The following is a 24,090-nucleotide window of genomic DNA, read 5'->3' as shown; positions in this document are numbered from 1 at the left end:
ATGAATTATTTATAGGTAAGAACTTGTTTCTTTACAATCAAAACTATATCTGAAAACTTACGTATTGCAGCGTTATTAGATATAATAACAATTGAATTTTGTATTCTATACAATATGAATGGGACCTACCACTTGTGCGGGCCTCGGGAGCTTGTTAGTATGATCGGGTGGAATCAGCGCCTGAAGAACCGCAACATAAACAACACCCCAAGGTTAAAACAAAAACAAAACATAAACAAAATGGTGAGGATGAACGATAATCAAAATGGCTGTTCTGTTATGACAATGTTGATTGTTAAATATGGATATTGTATTGTATATCATGTTGACAATTGATTAACATTAAAAATTACACATTTCATAATTGATTATCAGCATAAAAATTAATTAACGCAATATGCAGTACAAAAGCAATATATTATTACAATTGAATAACGAATTTAAAGAATATTTCTTTATGTGTGTATTTCTTAGATACTTTTGATTCAACAATATTTCCTGAGAAAACTAACAATCTACGTATTTGAAGAATCATTACATATTTCAACTACATATTTAATATAACTACCTAATTGATCAGAAAAGTTAGAGCGTAATGCAGAGCTGGTGACGTTAAGCAACCATTCCAACAAGAAACCGTTTCTCTTCCACTTAGGAGCCGTCCACATTGATTTGTGACGAAGGAGGGTGGGGGGAGGGCTGTCAGAGGAAATGTGACGTCACAAAGAAAACCAAAAATTTATGGGGATTTACTGATAGATATTAAATTTTGTTTTTCAACATTTAGAGGGGAGTATGTCAAAAATGTAATATAATATAGGCAAGGGGTAAAAGGTTATGTGACAATGGGGAGGGGGGTTAAAATAGCCAAAATCATGTGATGTCATATGTGGACGGCCGCTTAGGCGTTCTAATAAGAATGATATATAATTTTCTCACTGAAAATAGGTCATCAAAAATGGCCTCTTAAAGTTGTGCATGTATCTTAAGGCTGGTTCGGACTGGTCGAGTGGCATTTAGTAACTAAACGTGTATGAACAGTCAAATTTAGTCGAGTAATTTAGTAAAATCATCTAGTTGAGTCGATCCATTTTATTCTATTTTTTCGGTCGGTATCGACCCCCACCACCTCACTAAATACTAAACAAGCCACGAGACAAGTCGGAACACGATATGTTTAGTCAAGTTCATTAGTTTTTGTAGAATTTCTTCCTCCAATTCTTCTAATATATGAAGTTATTAACTTATTTTTTTTTTTAATTATAAAAATTTCAATAAAAAAATGTTATATTCTTAAATGTTGTGAATAATCCGTTGAATAAAAAAAATAGTTCATTTTTGCTTTGTTACGTTGTGCTTTGTTCATTTTGACACGTCTGTTCGGACACTTCTCAGTTACTAAATCACTAAATCACTCGCCACTCAACTAAATCACTCGACCAGTCCGAACAAGCTTTTAGGGACTTACGCGCCTAAATGGTTCTGCATCATGCTCTTAATGCTCATATAAAAATAAACAATACCTACTCATGAATACACCATATAAATTTAAGAAGTTAATCTGGTGTGTTATACAGATGTTGAAATCGATGAAATCGTAAAAATCAATTTCAAATATGTTGAACAATAAATTAAATGATTATTGTATATAGCAATAGGAATCTTTTTGCTTTAATTAATATGTAAGACCAATTAGATATATATAACATACTTATGTAATGAAAGACAATGATAAAAATAATATTAATGATAAATTATTATAGGTGAGTATAAAAAGCATTGATTGACAATGAATGAATAATTAATTTTGAGATTAATAAATACAGGGAATGAAGCAGAAAATGCAAAAATAAAAGTAGAGGTAAAGAGATATGAATACGCACCTTTGGCGTAAAAGTCGGAAGAGCACTGGGAGGAACGAAGGGGGTGGCTCCGCCTAGACCGGGATGAAGCAATCCGGGACTGTAGCCGGGAAATGCCAAACCCAGGCCTTGTCTGTACAGCGAGTCCATTTTCGTTATGTCCTTGAACTGAATACATACAAAATCATTAATTAAACACATTAAAAATAGATACTAATATTAACTCATTCCGCGCGTCCAACACAACAGGTGTGTTGCCAATTAGTTGACCATTAGATACTATTAGCATGTTAATTAAATCTGATAATTAAATAGTAATTAACAGGTCCGCAGTGAATAAGTTAAAGATGTGCTATCTAATATCATATTATCCAAAGTAGTAATATTGGCGATTGGCTTTTGTCATTTGAATCAAGGTACGAATAATAGGTACCTTGATTACTAACCATCGGCATCAGGATCCCTCCAAATTGTTGTCTTAATGTACTTGCACTTGCTAATATGATGTTTCCAATTAATTATGTTATTCAATATTGAATATTATATTCTGTTAAATTATAACTATAATAAAAAAAATCTAGTTTCTAGATTACTAGTAAAAAGTTTCTAGTTTTTGTAAAAAAAAAGGAATCATTGAGTGTTGAATTTTATTGTTCAATCAATAAATGACTAAAAATATGCAATGCAATGTTTTTAATAATCTGTCAAATAGCAACAATGATACAAACTATTGCTGGATAAGACACAATAAAAAAATTAGATTGTAAGTAAAGTGTGATATAATTACCAGAGGTGGCGGTGGAGGCGCGAACAACTGCTGGTGGTGGGGATGAGGATGTGGATGGGGGTGTGGGTGAGGATGTTGATGGGGATGCGGGGGTTGCGCGGGGTGGGCGGGATGTGGATGCTGGGGGTGCGGGGGTAACTGATGCTGGTGCACGTGCGTGTGCTGGTGTTGGTGGTGATGCATCTCGGTCCGCAAGGCGAAGGCAGCGGGCGGCGCGGGGTTGGGATTGGGCCCTCCGGGGTTGTTGTTCGCTCCAGGTGCACCTCCTGACGACGCCAAGAATCTGCTGTCCAGCTCCCGTCTCAGGAGATCTGCCGAGGGACCTGAAATGATAGCATCGGAACATATTTTTTAGAGACAGTTAATGTGGACCAACAAAATTGTTAAATTATCGAGACAACAAAATGATCGATGTATAATACATTAATAAAATTATATTATAATATTACTAAATTAATCAAAATTCATCATGCTCTTTGTGATTGTTATAATAGTTGTTGAGAGAGGTGAGAAAATTTGCAATCGACAATAAATTTTGTGACTGGATACATATTGATAATTTGGATTCATAAAAAATGATTCTGGGGCTGGATTACGTTCATAATAATACAAATATCCATGACATTGTTGACGGCAACCCACAAACATAGTTTTGAGATGAGTCAATGAATGATTCAAGTTATATGAAAAGATAAATCAAAATTTTGGCTTTTTTGTTCTCTTAGCTCACAGCCATAAATCAAACTTTCAAAGAACGTCGATCCGGTGTCGCATATGATGACATCTACCTATTGACAGTCGCACGTAACCTTCGAAACGTATAGATATTTGGATGCGGCGATCGGCGAGCTGGTATAAAAATGACCAATTCGTAGGTGTTTGTATGTGTCCTGGCGTCTTCGACTCTCAGCCCGAGAAGCATTGCAACTTGTCAATTGCAACAGCAGATGTTTTTTTCAAACTAAACAGTCGCTTTCGACCAATCTGAGGAGCTCCATTTGCCATTTGGCAACATGTGTTTTGTAAATATCGATGACGTCACTTCGATGTATTCGACACTTTGAAGGCGAGACGAGTTTTGATGTGAGGCTGGCTTATTATTCAGGTTCATTATTTGTCGCATTTAGTGAGTGTTTGTTATTAAAAGAGTATTTTTTTCTGATTCCATTCAGTAATTGAACGTCAACAATATTTTGTACAACTTAAATTTTGTGGCAGACGCATCATGGAAGCGAGGTACGAGGTCTAAGAGATGTAAAAGAGCAAGAGGAGAGTTTTACTTTTAGATGTATATGATTGTGTATACGTAAGCCAAAATATACATACAAGTCTGTTATTATATTATGATGATTTAAATAAATACTCACTGGTTTGGAAAAGTGACTCGGCGGAGAAGGGGTTGGGGTTTGAGAGGGGCTGCGTGGGGGGAGGAGCGGCAGGAGGTGGTAGGGGGGCAGCGAAGAGAGGAGGCGCAGCGGAAGGAGCCACGAAACCCGCTCCAACACTTCTGGAACCGACTACTACAGGGGCGGGAGGACCTCCGACACTTGAAGGGCTGAAACATTAAAAATACAAAATAATTAACAAGCTGGTAAATTTACAAAGGTAAACGTCTAAAATAATAAATGCAAACTGTAAATAATAAATAAATATTTTGGTAGCAAAGAGCCCATCCGTCAAATATAATATGTTAACTTTAGCATCACGAAGAATTTTCACTAAATGCATAATTATTTTGTGACCATGTCCGATCCCAATAAGATCATAATATGTGCCTTCACAGAGTGGAGGTTTGTATTTATACAGATTTTGATTTTACGAGAAATGGATGTTAGCCACTTGCTCAACCTTTTAGTTCCATACTCTGACACATATACACAAATTGAAAAACAATATGTGTATTTGCCAGACCCAGGATTCGAACCTGGGACCCATGACGTTATAGGCCGAAGCATAATTGTGGGCGTTATGAGGCATCTATTTTAAAAAACCAATAAAGCTCACGATTATAATATTTGTAATTAACAATGTTTTTGTGTTTAGCACAGCATTTAATAATTGTAATTAATAAATCAATTATTTCTATAAGTTAAGTTTTTAATTTAAGGAAGTTCATGATTACATATGGCATGAAAAAAAAATATATAAACGTATTTCTTTTTAGATTTTTCACCATAGAATGTGGAAATAGATGGATTATATCAGATACTCTATTTTAATGAAACCGATTAGTATACAACATAATAAATTAATCTATATAAGGACATGGAAAAAGAATTCACCTTAGTCCCCATTGGTGCGGAGGCGGTTTGGGTGCCACAGAAGGTGCGGAAATCACCGGGACCGCTGTGGGAACGACCGGCGCTAAACTGGGTGCCAAACTCGGTGACATTCCAGGGGGGATGGTGGGTGCCAAGCCGGGAACCAGACCGCTCGATAAACTTGGGGGCAGACTAGACGCCATGCTCGACTGAAGGGAAGGCGCCATTACCGAATGGGTGGTGGGGGGCATCACGGGGGGAAGGGCGGGTGAGGGGCCGGTACCTGAAACGGGAGTACCCACGCTCGCCCGCGATAAACTGCTCACGTTGCTTCTGGAAAACGATAAAAATTACATAATATTAAAAACAATTTTGATGCAACTTAAGATAGGTACCTAGTAATTTATAGTGCCTACCTGCTACCTAAATTAATTAATTTATCTTAATAATAGTTTGAGAACTTTTGAAATTTATTGTAATAATTTTATTGTTTTCAATAAATCCACCAGTATAAGTCGACCACTGAGTGAGGGCACTTTTTATACTGCGATGAGTTTAGTTCTAAATTCGAACACCTGATGATTTATGTATATCTATGGCTAATTTCTTATTTACTTTGCAGTGAAAACCAAATTATTATCTCTTTGTTTTGTTCTTATTTCACTCATGTCAATAGTAAATTCAAATTATTTATGAAAGCATCACAACATGAATTTTCATTAAACTGTGTAGTCACATAATAATAATTGAATTTGAAATGCCAACTGCAGTCCAACTAATTGCTGCTAATAACACGATAATTTCAATATTGGCTTTAAATAGCAGACAGGTAAATTATCATCTGTGATAGGAATTGAATTACATCCCCAACCCTAGCTGGATTCCGAATCGAAATTAATTTATAGAATGATTATTCAAAGGCAGATTGGACAATGCTATTTACTTTATATTAATAATGCCCCCTGTTCACAATACGGGCGCTAACAGAGACGTGGCCATTCAAACCGCCCCAAATTGTAATGTACTATTTGAATCCGTTCAACGAACGTATCCATATTTCATTTGCATTTTGAATATGCAAATGGATGACAGAATATATCGGATTATGGCGAATCTGCCCAAACGGTGCATTACTGATTCATGCATATTAAAATTAGTAGTGGACAGATGCATATTTGTTATGATGGCTAAATCTAATTAAATTGCAGTATATAACTACAGACAAACAAGTAGTATTCCACACATATTAAAACGAATAATTAGATTTAAAAATATATAAGATTGACATTTAGTTCGGTGAATGAGTGGTTTTTTAGTTGGCACATAAGTGAATGTAGCAATGATCAGGGTGGAGAATTCCGTGTCCGGAAATTTGTATGTATGCAGTTCGCTATAACACACCTCACCGTGAAATGTTGTATCGGAAATATGGTCTAAATACCGTCCAACCTCTTTGAGTCGTATAGTACTGAGTGAAACACGGTTCTTGTGAAGACAGCGGAAAACAAATTTTGAAAATAGCCGATACACTGGAGTATTTGTTAGGTTAGGTTAGGATCTATTAAAATTGGAACATTATTGCCTGCAATGCTCCACGAACAACGTGTAATTTTTTCATCTCAATGCTATAGATATGGCGTTAAATATGGAAGTATATGGTCATCTCTTTCCGATAAGAAAGCTCACAGCGAACTGTGCTATGGTGAAATGTAATACGTACAATGTAACCGGAGAATTCTTACCAACATTCCTAACAGTAATGTTTTGTCAGGAACACTGGATTGTATGTTCATAACATTGGTATTATCAAATATGGATTCACTAACAATGAAATTGATTAATTAAATCTATGAACGATTTTGATCAAAAATGTGTTATGAATTGAACATGATGAATAGGGGCCGGATTTATATGCGAGTGCATGTTTGGTTAGGGTGTATGCACAGTTATGAGACTTGCACAGAAATCCGTTTTGAAAGATGCAGAATCCAAAAATAAAATTTTATTGTGCATATAAATGCATATTTGAGACATTAGTGCATATTTCATAAATAAATGCATATTTTAGGGCTTTTGCATTTATAATTTTAGTTTTTTTAAATTATTTTGTCGTAATATTACTAAATTAGGTAGGTAGATAGTTTAGATGCACTTGCATTTTTAATGGCATCCTCGAGCTGTGGATTTATCAGAAAAAGTGAAGTCAACTCGGGCACCTTTATTTAAATTTTGCGCAATCACCTGTGTGGATGTTGAGAGGTCGTTTTCCGCATATAAACAAAATACTGACAGATATGCAGAAAATTTTAATCCGAGAGCAAAATATTGTAACTTTTTTTCGGAGAAAAAAACAGTAAATATGTAGTAGGTATTTAGGAATAGCACCTAGTTAAGTGTGTCGCTTATGTTGTTTAAAGTTGTACATCATTTCTTATTCAATTATTTGTACTTGTAAACAAACTATTTTTAAAATTGTAATTGATTAACTTTATATTGATTATTTGTGTTTTTTTGTTATTGTATTATATTGATTGAGATTATTATTTTGTTATTCGATTTTTTATCAGTAATATTGGGTGAAGTGGGTATTTACATTTTTTTCCCATAAAAATGTAGATTTTTAACTGCCTATTTCTTTGGTTTTAGTGCATATTTTACTGATTTTAAGTGCATATGTGCATGCATATAATTATGTTTTTTGTTGCATATAAATCCGTTCCTTAATGATGAATGTCTTATTTTACTAAAAACGTATTAAGAATGCAAATTCATTCATGGGTAACATAACAATAAATGTTTTGTTGTTCATCATTTGCAATGCATATAAAGAAAGAGAACTTTTTTCATATTTCTGAATTAAAAATTCTCTTTCAGTGTGAATTTGGGGTGACAATATCAGTAATAAATGACCTGTCACCTTCTTGTTGATGTATCAGGGACTGTGGAAGTGATTTTTAGTATAATAAACGTCATAAGTACTGACCCATAACTATCTCTTTCTCTGGTAGGGCTATGCCCCCGCGGTGAGTGTGCGGTGGCGGTGAGAGGAGGAGCATTGGTTCCGGGAGTTTGAGCTCGAACACTTTTCGGTGTCACCAGGGGTGACGTCAGACTCGATCTCTGCTGAAATAGACAAATTACACATGAATTAAAAATAAATTAACAGATTAGTACGGTCAAGTGTAGACTTTCTTCTACTTCTAGAGGTGATGTTCAAGCAATGTCACTACTGTGATATATTCAAACCAGAACTTGTTTTTCTGCAATATTCCATATATACATGACACATCCTTGCTTCTTAGTTTCGGGTAGTCGATAGCAACCAGAAAAACACATCTGTATATTTGAAAGAGAATTGAAGAAGATACGAAAATAACAGTTGTTTTTGACCATGACCAGCGCTTGTGCGCGCTCGTTGTCAGATGGCACAGAGATTCCAGCCTGTTTTTCAATTACTATTTAGAACTTCTATTTTATTTTATCATGTACATTGTTTCATATTTTCAGTCCATATATTACGCGTTCCTAGGACAGCAAATAGTTTGAAAACCTGAAACATTGTTGATATACATAAGATGATGCGGTGTGCTTACGGTGGTGTCTGTATTCCTGGGTGACGCCGCGCTTGGAGATGCTGCTGCAGGCACATAAGGAGAGTGATGCATCACGGGGGCGTAAGGCGCATAGAGGGCGGGTGGATAACCAGGGGGGTAGGCAGCTGGAGGGGGCGCCGCGGCGTGTCCGGGAGCGGTGCCCACCGCAGGACTGACCGCCCTCACCCCCGCCCCCAGTCCTGCCGCCGCCGATAACCCTCCACCGCCCCCTCCCCCTCCGGGGTCCGCTGGGGTGGGCTGTTGCTGTTGCTGCTGCTGCTGCTGGCCAGCAGCTGATCCGACGGGGAGGGCGGCGTGTCCCCCGCCCGCTGGTGGCGCCGGACCCTGGCCGTGCGCTGCGGGCACGTGGCTCGAGTACGGACCGTGATTAGGCACGCCGGCGGGGTGCTGACTGTGGTTGGGGACGCTCCCCGGATGCTGGTTGTGATTCGGCATCCCGAGGTGCTGACTGTGGTTCGGCATTCCCGGATGCTGATTGTGGTTGGGCATTCCGGGGTGCTGTACATGATTCGGCACTCCGGGATGTTGGCCGTGGTTAGGGACGCCCGGGTGAGCGGCGTGGTTCGAATGCTGACCGTGGCCGGGCACCGTCGTCGCATGGGGGACGCGGCCCGCCGTCCCGTTGGGGTGCTGGCCGAGACTCGTGACGGAGGGGTGTCCGTGATTCTGGTGGTGCTGCGGATGCGGCGGAAGTCCAGACGGGTGCGATCCGTGAGGGGAAGGGTGGGTCGGGTGGGAGTGAGGGTTGTGGTTCTGCGAAACGGCTGGATGCGACCCGTGATTCTGGATTCCGAGCGGGTGCAGGCCGTGGTTCTGCAGGGGCGGGGGATGAGATCCGTGGTTTTGAGGGTTCTGACTCTGCGGGTGAGGGCCATGGTTGGGGGCATTCTGAGGGTGAGGAGGATGCGGCTGCGACGGTTGGTGGTGAGGAGCGCTGTGGTTCTGCATGGAAGGTTGATGAGGGGAGTGGTGGGGAAGGTGAGAGGGATGCGACGGGTGAGTGGGATGCGTCGGATGCGTGGGGTGGGTGGGATGCGCCGGGTGCCTGTAGTCATGCGCCAGCGGCACGGGGGGCATGAGGTGATGCGGAGCATAATTGGACGCGTGGTATCCGCCGAGGGGGTGATGCAGATGGGGCGGCAAGGGAGCTTCCGCGGTGCTCCCCGCGTTATTACTATTCACATTACTATTATTATTACTAGTTATTATCATCGGTTTGCTAGTCTGGAGCGGCGGTATCTTCGTCACCGGAGGAGTGTTCTGCGTTTTCGCTGACGCAGGCCTTGGCTGCGGCGGGTGATTGTTGTGAGGCACGTGGTTCGAAATCGGAGTTATGTGCGTTGTTACAGGACCATTGGAAACCTGAAAGCAATGAAAATGAAGATATTACATAAACGTAAACCAGAATAAGTTGGTACCTAATAAAAAGGGATAACATAATTATAACTACTGTTCCATTTTCCGATTCACCATCAAATTATTGTTAAAAAATAGTTGGCACAGGATCATTTTCAAACAACAACAAAAATAAACAATACAATATAGGTACCCAGTAGTAATATAAAACAAAGAAATGTCGCAAGTCATAACACCCATTATTGGTCCTTGTATATTATGTAAAATGTTGTAATATGTACTTGCAATGTCGACTGTGAGGTTTCCCAAATAAAATAAAATAACAATATTACAAATGGAATTCAAATCACGTCCCAAGATGACCAAAAAATAATAATATAAAGAAGTCAGAATCGTCAAGGGCCGTGTTTTATTCATCTCCTGTAGGAGAAACTTTCGGAACTTCAAAATTAAATTGCAAACAACGATAAAATGTTCAAAGTCGAAACAATTTTCTGCGAGATTAAATCGTCCACGAAAAGTTCGGGTCGGAAGTTGGATTTGCAAAAAGGAGAAAAGTTAGTTGGAATAGGTAGAAGATAGGTAGGTACCAATCCAAATTATTTTTAATGCTTTTTGTTTATATAATAACACGGCTCGAAGAAGAGACAATCGTTGGACAATTTAGTCATCCAGTGGTATTCAAGAGGTACAAAACGTCCACAAGGTAGACCTAGAGGCCGCTGGAAGTGGAAGGAGCCAGCAGTGGATAGATTCAGGCCGATGATGATGTTTATATAATACGTTGACGAGTATTAACTATTTATGTTATCAGAAAACGAAATTAAATAAACCTTCAAAAGCTGATTTAATTGAAAATTTAATCATCTAGGAATAAAATTGTCCATTCGTACGCTCAGATTAAATTATCGGAAAACGCAGTAGGATTTACGAATCGTGTGTAAATTAAAGTTTCTGGTTCTCTCTTGTACTGAGGGTCCATGTTTCGCACGCATGACGTGTGAATATGCGAAGTTGATACACCATTGAACACCGCGTTAGGAGGTTAAATGATATTATGTGGATTCCACTCTAGCCCAGGATTTATCAGCAAACAATTTCATCAAATACACATACATGCATCTATATAAACTTAGTATCTGATCCAGCCGAGTGTAATGATGACATTTTATTATTGTTTGTGTATTATGTATTATTAAACCACCAATAATTGCAGTGTCGCTATGTAATAATACTGGACAACGAAAGGACATCTCGGTATAAAAACGTAGATAGGGAAATTAACAATGATAGTAGGTATTATGAATTGGATCTGATTTCACAGCGAGATATTTTGTACAGCCAGTCCTCTCGATAAGAGGACTTCCCCAATTTTATGCGAATCCGGCGAGATTAATGAGGGACGATTTGAATTTAGAATATAAAAAGAAAGAGTCTGGAAAGCTGTGTGGTAATGCGTAAAAAATAAACATAATGGTCCCGATTGCCAGCAAAGCGCCGCTAAATCCGTTTTATTCCTCGTAAATTTATGGCTATTGATAAATTTAATACATTAGTAAAGTTAATACCGAGAAAGCCGAGAGTCGCAATAAATCAAGCACACGAGATGTGTATTTTAAAGCTATTTTAGATCACAGATAATGAATAAGTATGCATAATATTATAATATCTCGTTTGTATACAGGATATGAAAAAAGATTAACATTTCTGACTTTTTATAAGTTAAATTTATTATGCTGACAGTTGTCTTGCGATTTGGGGCCTTTAGGCTGTTGAAACGCGTGTCTTGATCTCAGACAGTGAACAAACGAGACCTCAAGGGTTTGTGTAGGTATAGAAAAATAATTATTTCACAATGATCTGTCGTGAGCCATTCACAGGTGATTGAAAATAACATTAGACGGTCACCATAAGTTATGAGTGTTGTAACATTATTCCGAGCGGGGTCTTCTGTGTTCCAGTCTGGTAGATTTATAGTTATTCATGACAGCTGACAAGCTGTACTTACGAATTAACAAAAAAAAAACAAGTTAGACGAGGAAAATCACAATATATTTTTAAAAGCAATCCTGTTAATGACTTTTATAATGTTGCCAGTAAAAAACCATGTTTTTTTAAACACCTCAGTTAACAACACTCATTAAATAAAATAAAAAAAATATTAAATTATTATAAATAAAAAATAATATAAGAAACAAAAAATATAATAAACCGGTATTTTGATTATGTAAATTTGTATTATCGATGTATTTTAATTATGTATACAAGATTCACATTTACCTACAGGCGTGCCAAATGTTAAATAATTATTTACAAAAATAATAATTATCCTATTTGCAGTGTGTTTTGAAATTAATACTGAAGTTTGACCAATATTAATATTTTATAACAACATCGTAAAAATTACCATAAAAATCCTTGTGTCAAAGCTGAAAATAAACATTTCAGTCGTCAAATATTTTTTTTTATTATTAATGTAACTATGGGTCATCGACAATAAAACGGTGTTATTGCGCAAATTTATACATCGGTTCAGCGGTGGGAAACTCGGAGTCCGCTCTATGGTTTCCGATGCGCCCTTATTGTGGTATAGCTAGCTGATATGGGTTTCTGTAAAATAGGCACTCGTTGGCAACGATAATAACAATAACAGTAAGAAATACCATACGAATACGAGCAATGCAACACAGAATAATTCAATTATGTTTTATATCATAATATATAGATGTCACATTTTTTACCACATATTATAAACTTTCTTACACGCTGAAGTAAGATGGCTTAGCAAGAGGCTAGGTACACGAGTGGTTCATTAATATTTAAGGCAAATAAAAGAATGTATTACAATAAAATGCAAATTTTACTGCTAATATACATTTGGTTTCTTATAGATATAACCAATGACATTAATACGGATGAAGCATCTGGAAAAAAAATGACTCACTTTTTTGTCTGGTCTGCCGAATGGCATAAATAATCTGTTCTAACGCCATTACAGTAAAGATGATATTGCTATAAATTCCCGATGCTTTTTGTCGGGTCTGTCGAATGGTTCGATTCGAACAGGTTCGCTCAAATGAACATTGACACTAGAAACACTGTTCTAACGCCATTACAATAAAGGTGATATTGCTAAAAATTCCCGATGCCTGATATCGCATTATGGAAATTGCGTTACGTCTACCTATACATGTGTGACTGTCGCTATGCGCGAATTTACTTACTAGCTACAGTATTGAGTGCGTTGTCCATTAATAATGTCATTGGATATAACGGAAAAATGAAATAATTGAACCTAAAAAGAAAATCATCAAACTGCTGAAATCATCAGTGAAATAAATGATTTCACTCGATTGTAGCTAGTATGATTTTACTATATATAAGTAATATGTTATATTAAATGTACGAATAGGTTATTTTAATTATTATACAATATGTATTAAACAATTAAACAGTATTTCCGGAGGTCACTTAAGAAATAAATATATGCATAATTTTATAATAAGCGAGAAATAAAACATGAAAATCAGATTGATGAACAAAATATCAATTTAAAACAAGCTATCAAAATGTGTACCTAATAAATTACGCCAATGACAGTAAAATGGTTGCCGACCCCTGCCGTGATCGAAATTTATTCTGTTGGCATAATAATTAACTACTAAGGCTATTAACGTAATTATTTTATCATGTGGTTGTGGTACTGTAAAAAGTAAATGTAATATGCATTCGCCATTATTTTGCTACATAAAAAGCGGTTTCATAACAATAATAAAAAAAAATGCTCATTTGAAATGCATTATACAACGAAGTATCTTTTTAATATGATAACATCTAGAAAAAATGACTGTTGAAGTCAGGTAAAATTGAGAAAACAACACTGCTTGCTTGCCAGTAAAGAAAAATAATACTATCTTGATTCTAGATTTTTTTTATTTAAAGCATTTATAAAGTAAAATCTTTCTTTATGTACCTTCTATGCACCACCTATCTGACAAGTAACACATATTTAATATTAAACTGTGTAGGTGTTCACCAAATATGTATATAGAAAAAATTCTACTAGATATGCAACTAACCTACCATTCGTAATGCCAATTGGGAGAGCAATAACTCTGTTCAACCAAATCACTTCGGATATTGATATATTCCACCTGCGTGAGGTGAGGATGACTATATGTGGGCATTGTTTTACAAATTTTTTAAAATAGGGTCTGCTTAGCTCATTCGGTGTATTTTCTTGTACCTAATTTATATATTTTTAGTATTTACACTTTTCTACTGTTTAATAACTTGTATATAAAGAATACTGTTTTAATAATCCTTCTTTATTTTTAAATGTCATGTTGTGAACGTCTTAAATTAATAATTTGTAATGTTCGACTATGTCCGATCCTAATAAGATCATATGGGCCACCACAGAGTAGAGGTTTGTATTAACAGAATTTTGTTTTTACGACAAATGGATGACAGCCATTTGCTCAACCTATTAGGTCCATACTCTGACTCGTACACAAACTGAAAAACAATATGTGTAGTTGCCAGAACCAGGTTCGAACCTGGAACCCACTACGCTATAGGCCGACGCTTAAGCCGCGCGCCATCGTGGGGTTCACTAAGTATACCTATACTTAAATTTGAAAAAAAAAAGGATCTCTGGTCTACTGGTTAAGTTAGTTGCAACTACAAGTGACTTCAAACTGCAGGTTCGTTTGAAGAGAACTAACTTCACACGTCTTCAACTATAATTTCAGATTCACCCAACTACGCATAGAAATGGTTATGTAAACAATATTCAAACAGATTTCAAACCAGTACATGACCCACCATTTTTTTCAGCGCTTCCAATAGAAGAAAATAATTCACTTGTTAGGTAACAATACAACCAACCGTACGAACAATCATTTGATTCGAAAATCGAACTGTCTCAAATAATCCTAATACGGAATGAGTCAAAATTAATTATTCATAGTTGGCATACTTACTATAAATTAAATAATATAGTAATCGTAGAAAATCCATTGAATGCATAGATAATAAATAGATACCGAAATTGCATTAAAAGTACAACGTGTATAAAAATAACGAAGCTAGCTAGTTCATTGGTCGAAGGAATTTGAAATTGGAAATACTATCTACTATGTACTTAATAGAATATGCGATATGGAGAGCAAAAACCATGTTCAATGAAATCGCTTCAAATATTGATATATTCCACTTACGTGAGTTTAGGTGGACGTTGTTTCATAAGTTATTAAGATAGCGTCTATCAATAGTTCACTCTGTGTGCTTCCATCTACTTTTACTTTTATTTTTGTTATTTTATTTGTTATTTTATTACTTATTGTATCATTAACTCAAATTTCACTGTATTTTTATATTAAAAATTGTTAACACTTATTTTATATCATGTCGTGAACGCTTCGAATTTATAATTTGTTATGTTCATTTGAAATCGTTTATTAAATTTAATCTATTTTATCAAACGTCAATAAACAATACAACATAATAATTAGTATATTCAACAGCCGTAAACAATATGCACATGGGTAAAGGGGTATAAAATAATGATTTGCAAGTGTATGGAGTGTTAAAAGTTACAATGAATAACGATAGATGGATATTAACGTAGTTGAGAGATACTATTTTAATGACAGCGTTGATAAAACGAGTTCCGCCATGTTGTGCCGTGTTGCATTACCTCGCTAATTACCAACATATTATGCAGGTTAATGCTTTCGACAATTTATTATCGTGCGGTGAGGCATGCTTATGGTTATGAATAATGCATGAACAAAATGCCCCGAAAGTAGCAACCGAAGATAAAGAAAGATTTCTAACATGAGAACAAAAAATAATTCAGTATGAAACTAGTTTAATCAACGACGTTAGTATAATTTATCAATAACAAACATAGTATTTCTCTGGCTTCCACATCAAGTTGTGAGAAAATTACTAGAATAGTAATATGTAATTAAAAATAATGTATATCGAAATATAACCAGTTGTAGTTATCTGATTATACTTGTCATTAATAACAATACAATTGAAATAACTAGACTTACGTTTAAAAGTGAGCAATTTAAATGTTTTGGCATGAAGTGTCCTTTTTGAAACACTGAAAACGAAAACGGGACCTAAACGAAGCTACGCTAGCTACTAACTGTTGTACGAAAAAAAGAAGACAGATTAAAACAATTCTTTTTTTTTTTTTGTGATTTTACCGAGGCTTTGACTGCGACTCGCTGTCACATCGCCTCTTCTATTCTAGAAGGGGATCCGTCGATCAGGTCCTCACTCCTATTCTGTTAAATAACTTTACAATTTTGTCATTGGTCATATCATGTTATGAAGATAAATAATTATTCAAATATCGTAGAATTATAAAAAAACCGTTAACTTATTATAATGGAGTTCTACCACTTAAACGCAAATCCAATTAATCAGATATGTAAATACAAATTTAATATCATTCATGTTCATACAGTCATCATTCTTCAACATGATTAGTTAATAATGGATCATTTGCGAAAACCGACTAATTAACAAAAAGTTAGAAACAATTATTGTTAAGTATTGCATACAATTCAACTAGGGATTACAATGCCGGTATTCCAGAAATTTTAGATACCGAAATACCGATTTTAAAAATCAGATAATACCGATACATTCGGTACCTATTAAAAGTGGAAACAAAATGCATTAATTAACGTAAAAGGTTAAACATGACTGTATTTTTTGTCGGGTTACGCGATGTCTGGTTTACTTCCGTTGACCTTCAACGACCTTGGAAACCAGCAATGGCACGTGCTATAAAATATGTTATAATTATATGTTGTTTTCCATATATTTCACGAACCCGTATTAGTATTTTCATTCGGTATTGCAATCCCTAAATTCAACCGTGTATTCAATTTACTCATAATAGTCACTGGTACATTTGCATTCGTTCAATCCCCAGCTCTTCATATATCTGACGACAAAATATGATTAGTTATCTTAAGGCTATATATAACCTCAGTGAGACATGGTCTAAAAAGATCATGGCTAGGCGATGCGCGGATTGCGGGTCGCGGGTGCAAATGACGCATGCCGAACGAAATATTATTAAGTCATATAAATCAGACATGCGTCCATTTAATGTTCTGTTTAGAAAGCGGCCATGCATATCCACGGTTGTGAATATATGACGGGTGGTGGTGGGCACTATTGTTCTATTAGTAACAATAATAACATATTCATTGACATGTTTTCTTTTTCAAGTAAATGGGTAACGTTTTTAGTCATCTTAACACGATTTAGGAATTAATACCCCCGGCGCCAACATAAAACAAATTGACGTATTCACACCTCGACGTTCGCTCTCCGATTGCCAACGAGTCCAAAATTACGTCGCGCCTATAGTTGAAAATTATTTGCCGTTTCACTGAAGTATCGTCGTTTCCCCTCATGGAGAATATAATACATTATATTTTTATTGATATGTAAACACATTTACGATAATATAATTGTCATCAATTATTTACTATACAAGATATATTTAATGCTTAATAAACAATATTATAATTATCGTTATTGCTGTAACATTTTCTAAATCATTATAAAATATCAAAGTCACTCCAGCTGTAAATTACAGCGTCCATTACGTAGCCTCCTTAATTACACGTTACATTAATAATAAAATATTACGATACAATAACTGGTATGGAATATATTCGAGTGTAAAAAAAAATGAACGTATTTAGCTAGCGCTGTATATTAATATCAATATTTATAATAATATTCTATGCTAGACCAAAAGGCGTACCACCGCAGGCAAAATAATAATTACGAGAATAATCACTCTTTCAGAGTAACGGAGCCAGATAATGAAAATAAAAAGCGAAACTACATTCAACACTAATTTAATGATAATAAATCCAGCTCTCTTATTATATGGCTGTTGCAACAGTTTGAATAAATCATTATAAAATCTAAAAAAAATACTAAATGGCGAGATTAAAAATTCTTCCCACACGATACGTTATCGCAGTATTTCTCAGAGCCCGATTTCCTAACTATCGTCTCGTGTGGCACCAGACGACATGACGTAATTGTGACGTCTGCCAATACACGCTCGAGCGGGCGGCATGTATTGGCTGATGTCACAATTACGTCATGTCGTCTGGTGCCACACGAGACGATAGTTAGGAAGAGTTGTAGTCGCCCGGTCGACATGACGTCATATGACATCATTGTGACGTACTACCGGAGTGATAATAGCATTCGAGAAAATAACGCTAGTCAAATACTGGCGTTATTCATTGTCCCCATACACAAATAGGTGTTTCAGCATAATAATATCTATGGTGAGCAGTGTGTGTTGGGCGGCTTGCCTCGAGCGTGTATTGGCTTACGTCACAATTACGTCATGGCGTCGGGTGACTTTATATCACTAGTTAGAACATAGGGCTGCAGAACTATCGACCGTCTCGATTATGTGGTGTTTACAATAAGAATAACTTAAGATGGGCTTACTTAACGACGGCATCTCTGCATTTGGGAGTATAATATATTATTATAAAATTCGGTACTGTTCATTTATCAGGAACAAAGCGGAAAACACATTTTTAAAATAGCCGATAAACTGGATTATTTGTTAGGTTAACCTAACCAAACCTAACCTAACCTAAACTAACCCAAACTAACAAATAATTCAGTATATCGGGTATTTTCAAAATGTGTTTTCCGCTGTATTCCTGATAACCGAACAGTACCCAAAATTCAACACTTTTTTGAAACTGTAGGTATACTCGGTATCGATGATGGGAAGGCAAAAAGAATGGTCGAAAGGGAGCAAACTATGGTCGTCGAACAAGAATTTCTCCACGTGTTATAACTGTGAACTAACAATGTGTCCTGTGTAGTTAATCGCATTTCTGTTTTCAAATGCCCCCAAATATATCAGTTCAGTTTACGCTCCCGTGGTGTTCGGATATCAATTTACATAATTTGATGCTGTTTATAAAAAAAAATATGTTTAAAACGATCAGGAGTGATGTTAGAATTATTATTAGTAAACTTTTGGTTGATTGCAAAGAAGAAAGGGAGTCGCATCTAAAGAATAGGCATAGTAATCAAATTAGTGTATGCGATGTAATTAGGTATGCTAAAACCTTTAAAATAATATAGGTGGGTCGGACGGACTCATCTGGACAAATGCTAAATCCAGTGCGTGGTGCTCGATGTATAATATTATAAGACTACCGAAAAACCGTTACAAGGTACGCTGGATTGAGGAAATATTAAGGTTTGGAAGAGTTATGTGATTGAGAAGAAACAACAGGAAGCAACACTGAACCGATAATTATTGGGAGAGCTTGGGGAGGCTTTCATCCAGCAATGGATCGAAACAGGCCGCTGATAATAATACTATAAAAACAAGTACAAGTTAATCACTGGATCTAGATTGCTGATGGTCTGTATGTTTATTGTATATACGTACATACAATAGAACTACGACGATAAAATACTGCAATACTGACCATACCTACAATGTAAATGCGATTCTGCCGTACACACTAGCCGAATGGCTATCTGTTACCAATAATGTAATTTTAAATTGTGTTCGCGGTCAGGCATTCAATATTAATATCTGCAGCGAGTGAGTGTAGCTTTTATTAACCTCCGCGAATAAATGCATTTGTGAAACATAACAAACGCGATCCATTATTGATATCGGACGAAACGCGTGCCGTTTTCTATTAGATGACGATTTTGGTTTAGTCTTGTTACGTCTAAAATGTAGCGTGTACCTATTATGATAGCATTTATAATTTTATATGAAAAAGATTCAACCAGTGGCGCGTTTGCAAACAGCATTTAAATTTTTATTAAAATTAGATATTATTTTAATAATTGTGTGACATTGAAGTTAATGGCACCGCCAAATCACACCCGCCCCGCACCACACCCGGTCTTAATCGGACGTATCACGGGACCCTACGATTGTGTGAAGCATACTTTTTTTATGACTGGGAATGTCTCAGTAGCAGTTATCCAATACTAAGGTCGCCATGCACTCAAATGTGATTTGACTGAATTTAAATGACTTTAAGATAAGGTATCCATGTGAGAGAAGAGCACGTAGAGGCAATATTAAAATTGTAAAAAGTAATAAATTAAAGTTAATACAAAACTGCCGAACAATCCAAGTGAAGAGATCTTCACGTTGGCAGTATGACGCCGCAAATTATCTAAATGGAATAAAATTGGCCTTTGCGGCGACCAGGTCGTACGGTCCGATGAGCCCAACAACTGGTTGAACTGACTTAAGCAGCTCTTCCGTATACATATTAGGACATTCCCAGAGGATGTGGTTCGCATCCTGTATTTCTCCGCCACATGGACACTCTATGACAGGTATGACAGATTTGAACTATTTCGAAACTCCTTTTTAAATAATCTGACGAATCGATTGCGCCATTTACGTTAAAGAAAATCGCTGCTGGATTCGACATCATACAAGAACCCACAAAAGTATACAACCAAATATGTGATATAATAATAAATATTAGTACTGCAATGACGAAATGTCAAATGCGATTTGGCAGAATTACTCTGAGGTTTGTTCATGTAACACTAACTGATCCGAAGCTTATAGAAATTATTGCATATTTACGATCATTAATAATTAGAACCTATATTTTGGCGTCTGGATTTTATATGGATATTTAAGAGTCATATCACACTATCCGCAAAGCGAAAATTGTTTAACCAAAATCTTCCTCCAGTACCTACTAAAGGTGCAAAACACTTAACTTACGAGTTCAAATACTGAGAGTACCTAATACAACGTGGTAAGGAGAGATGCATGTTGGGTATAACGCGCAGAGATCAACGAGAAATCAATTAGTACCTATACGAGAGGAAAGTGTAGAGATCTAAAAATGTATAAGTAGGACACATCTAATCATCTACCTAATGAAATCTAAGAAATAATCGTGGCAATGATACTGATCACCGAGAAAAATGAAGATAACAAGGGGAGCTCTTCATCCAACAGTTAACTGAGTGGATAAGATGAAGATTTTTTAAATATAAAATAAGTCAAATATTTTGTAAGATCTATTGAAATCCTACGTTGTTAAGGTATATTTTCCAATTGTACCTTGGTGACATTTTAATGACGACGGAAGACCGAGCAGAATGGAGAGTAACGCTACAGAATATTATACATTCGGCTTACTAATTACGATATTTAGGTGTAAACTGTAAGTAGTGTACATATTTCAAAGAACATGACGCCTGTAGAATGATAAGTATCGCATTTTTTTTGTGTTCATTTTAGCGTTCATACGCAAACAAATCAAAATGTCTGATTTAAATAAGAATAGCAAAAAATCTCTTTGTATAACGTACCTACTTACTTATATGTATTCAAAAAATTAAATACCTTCTTTGTCCGTAACAATTTATTCATGGAGTGGGTACTTAACAACATCGAAACAGGTTTTTTTTTTTATAAACACTTGATACGAATAATAACTATAAAAAAAACCTAATCACGATCTTTTGAATTGAATAAAAAATACACGGGTACAAATATACCGGCGTGTTAACAAACTGAATATAAAAAGCGGTTTATAGGTACCCACTAGAGGTGTTGTGACATTTTTAATTGAGTTTACAAGTCTTGTGTCAACTGAATATCGCTGTACATTTATTAGGTGATCAAAAATGCGGTTAATTTATTCGAAGAAATCCTTCGGTCGTGAATAATAAACTAATAAGTGATTGATTATCGGTACACTGTCTGGAAATTCGTGATACCAAACGCTAATGTTCATAAAAAAGGTGACTTGAAGGCAGAAAAGGGAAAATGTCACTTCATAGAGATATAATAAGCTGTCAAACATGACAGCGAGAATCAGAGTACGTATCTGAGAAATAAAAACTTTTGTAAAAAGCTCTCGACCGAGGAAAAAAATGAAGTCATTATAATCTTATCTCATCAACATCGGGCAAACGTAATTATTTTTTATCACCAGTGTTTACTTATTGGTGATATCGTTTTTATGACTTTATATCATGGCAAACTAGTGTAGAATAATTTTTAATTGTTTCAAAGTAATGTGGTGAATATCACGGATAAGTGCCATAATTTCCCATTGAGAATTTTAGCACACTTAAATCAGAAGCATCTTCAAAATTACTTGGACTGACCGGGTGACAAATGTTGAAGTTATCAATCGAATGGGGAAGGACCGAGAAGTTCTACGTAGTATCAAAACCAGGAAACTACAGTACCTCGGCCACATTATGAGAGGACAAAAGTACAGCATTCCCCAACTTGTCATTCAAGGAAAGATCAATGGTAAGCGCGTAGCAGAGGAACGGCGCCGCATTTCGTGGCTTAAGAACCTCCGTGATTGGTACGAGTGCAGCTCCACTGAACTGTTCCGGGTAGCAGACGACAAATCTAAGATCGCCTTGATGGTGACTGACCTCCGCTAGGGATGGCACAATAAGAAGAAATCGGAGAAAAAAAGGAAATATGGAATATTTATATACGTGAGTTTATTTATAATATATCATGCATGAGTATTAGATAGAAAATATTATCCATTTTAAAGGCAAACTTTAACAATTATTATATTAAGTAATACTTTTAAACTATTATTAATAATATTTAAAAGATTGTCTGTTGTAACACCTTTTTGTAGTAGAATTAGTAACAGTTTTTTTGTATTGTATATTGTAGCGTGTAAAGAAACTAAAATATAGTCGGTATGTTGCAACGGAATATTTACGCATTAGTTGATTTTAATGGCGGACCAGATTTGAAACAGATTACAATAATCGCATTAAAACATAACGGGGCATTACACATAAGTGACAGGCTAGCAAATAAACCCGACGCGAACGAATAATAATCGCCAGTATTTATTTTATAGACCAATTATCAATACTTGAATATTTAATCGGACCTGTGTTAATATGCCCCGACAGGTTGGATGATTAAAATCAACGTAATAGTATTATAATAAATTAATAACACTGGAATTAGGATTGTAGGCATAATGACAACATTATAGAATTAATTTTGTTTTCATGACCATTGAAATAGACAACGTATCCATAACGAATTGCATATATGAAACATAATAATATTTTCTATCGAATGTCAACAGTGATAACTGATAACAATAATATTGAAATAAAATGTATAGAATTGTAGGTTCCTACTTATTTTATAAAATTTTGGTTAACCTACCAATTAAATACGAGAATTAAGTGAGCTATTTGACGAATCCACTGGGTTCTTGCTCCATTATAAAAAAAACTTGATGTATAATTTTGACTGCAACTATCAAACTGTACAAATAAACAATCCTGCGAAAACCTGACAAAACAGCGAAAAACTCATGTCAAACTAACATGAAAATAAAGTCTGTCACAAAACAAAAATCATGCTCTTATCTTAAAATACTTAATATAAACAATAATCAGGCACACTAAGCTTATTATTACTTTATATAGTTATTTACTTATTATATCTATTATAATCCACCACTATGTGGTTAAGACGTCAATTTGAATACTCTTGTCTAGCGACACAGCTGGGTTCGCTAGTTTAATTGCACGTCGTATAAAACACGTGTATGAAAACATTCCAAATACAAAATAATGAAAATTGTGCAAACTTGCAAAACCTAAAAATATAAAATCAATAGAACAATATTATTAACCTAAATAAGAAGTTATAGCTACAAAATATGGCGAAATTGCTACTAACGTAAATGTCATATAATTTTAAATTATATGGTAATCGCGGTAGAATACAATATTAATTACGATTACAGATTCAGATATGATATTAATTTTACTAGAACATAATATTATCTTTTCTCGGTTACACGCAGTTAATTCAAAGATCATAACAATAATTATTGCTATGTAATTAATTCAGTTTGTTTAATTATACATTGGTAGTAATATAAAACAACAAAGCAAAGCCAACTGATAATTAAGTCTTACACGTATAATTATATCTTTGAGTCAATTAAAACAGCATTCAATGCAAATTTGTTTCGATTACAATGCGAGATAAGCGATATTATTAAAAAAAAGTAAACGCCGACCAGTAAAATAGACAATGATGATGCGATGTTTATCATTATACGTAAGAACTGTCGGCAGATAATAAATACATTTTACAGCCTCAATAA

At 35.6% G+C, this 24,090-nt stretch overlaps 1 protein-coding gene across 3 annotated transcripts in view; it reads right to left on the bottom strand.

Annotated features, from left to right (window-relative positions):
* Positions 1–24,090, bottom strand: part of tay (tay bridge kinase) — a 975,197-nt gene that overhangs the window by 3,691 nt on the left and 947,416 nt on the right. Inside the window, exons 7-13 of one of the 3 annotated variants that reach the window (XM_085944584.1) lie at positions 8,504–9,886; positions 7,894–8,030; positions 4,932–5,243; positions 4,017–4,204; positions 2,650–2,972; positions 1,884–2,030; positions 130–180 (exon numbers count right to left, since the gene is read on the bottom strand). In XM_085944584.1, coding sequence (XP_085800710.1) covers positions 130–180; positions 1,884–2,030; positions 2,650–2,972; positions 4,017–4,204; positions 4,932–5,243; positions 7,894–8,030; positions 8,504–9,886 — 2,541 coding nt within the window. Of the gene's footprint in view, positions 1–129; positions 181–1,883; positions 2,031–2,649; positions 2,973–4,016; positions 4,205–4,931; positions 5,244–7,893; positions 8,034–8,503; positions 9,887–24,090 lie in introns of all 3 variants that reach the window. The other 2 variants (XM_085944583.1, XM_085944585.1) reach the window with 2 other exon arrangements.

Source organism: Rhyacophila brunnea, unplaced genomic scaffold (assembly GCF_057557595.1).
Source record: "Rhyacophila brunnea isolate RB1 unplaced genomic scaffold, BYU_Rbru_1.0 scaffold_17, whole genome shotgun sequence".
NCBI classification, from domain to species: domain Eukaryota; kingdom Metazoa; phylum Arthropoda; class Insecta; order Trichoptera; family Rhyacophilidae; genus Rhyacophila; species Rhyacophila brunnea.
Note: the sequence above shows the minus strand (reverse complement) of the source record. Positions and strands in the feature narration are given on the sequence as shown.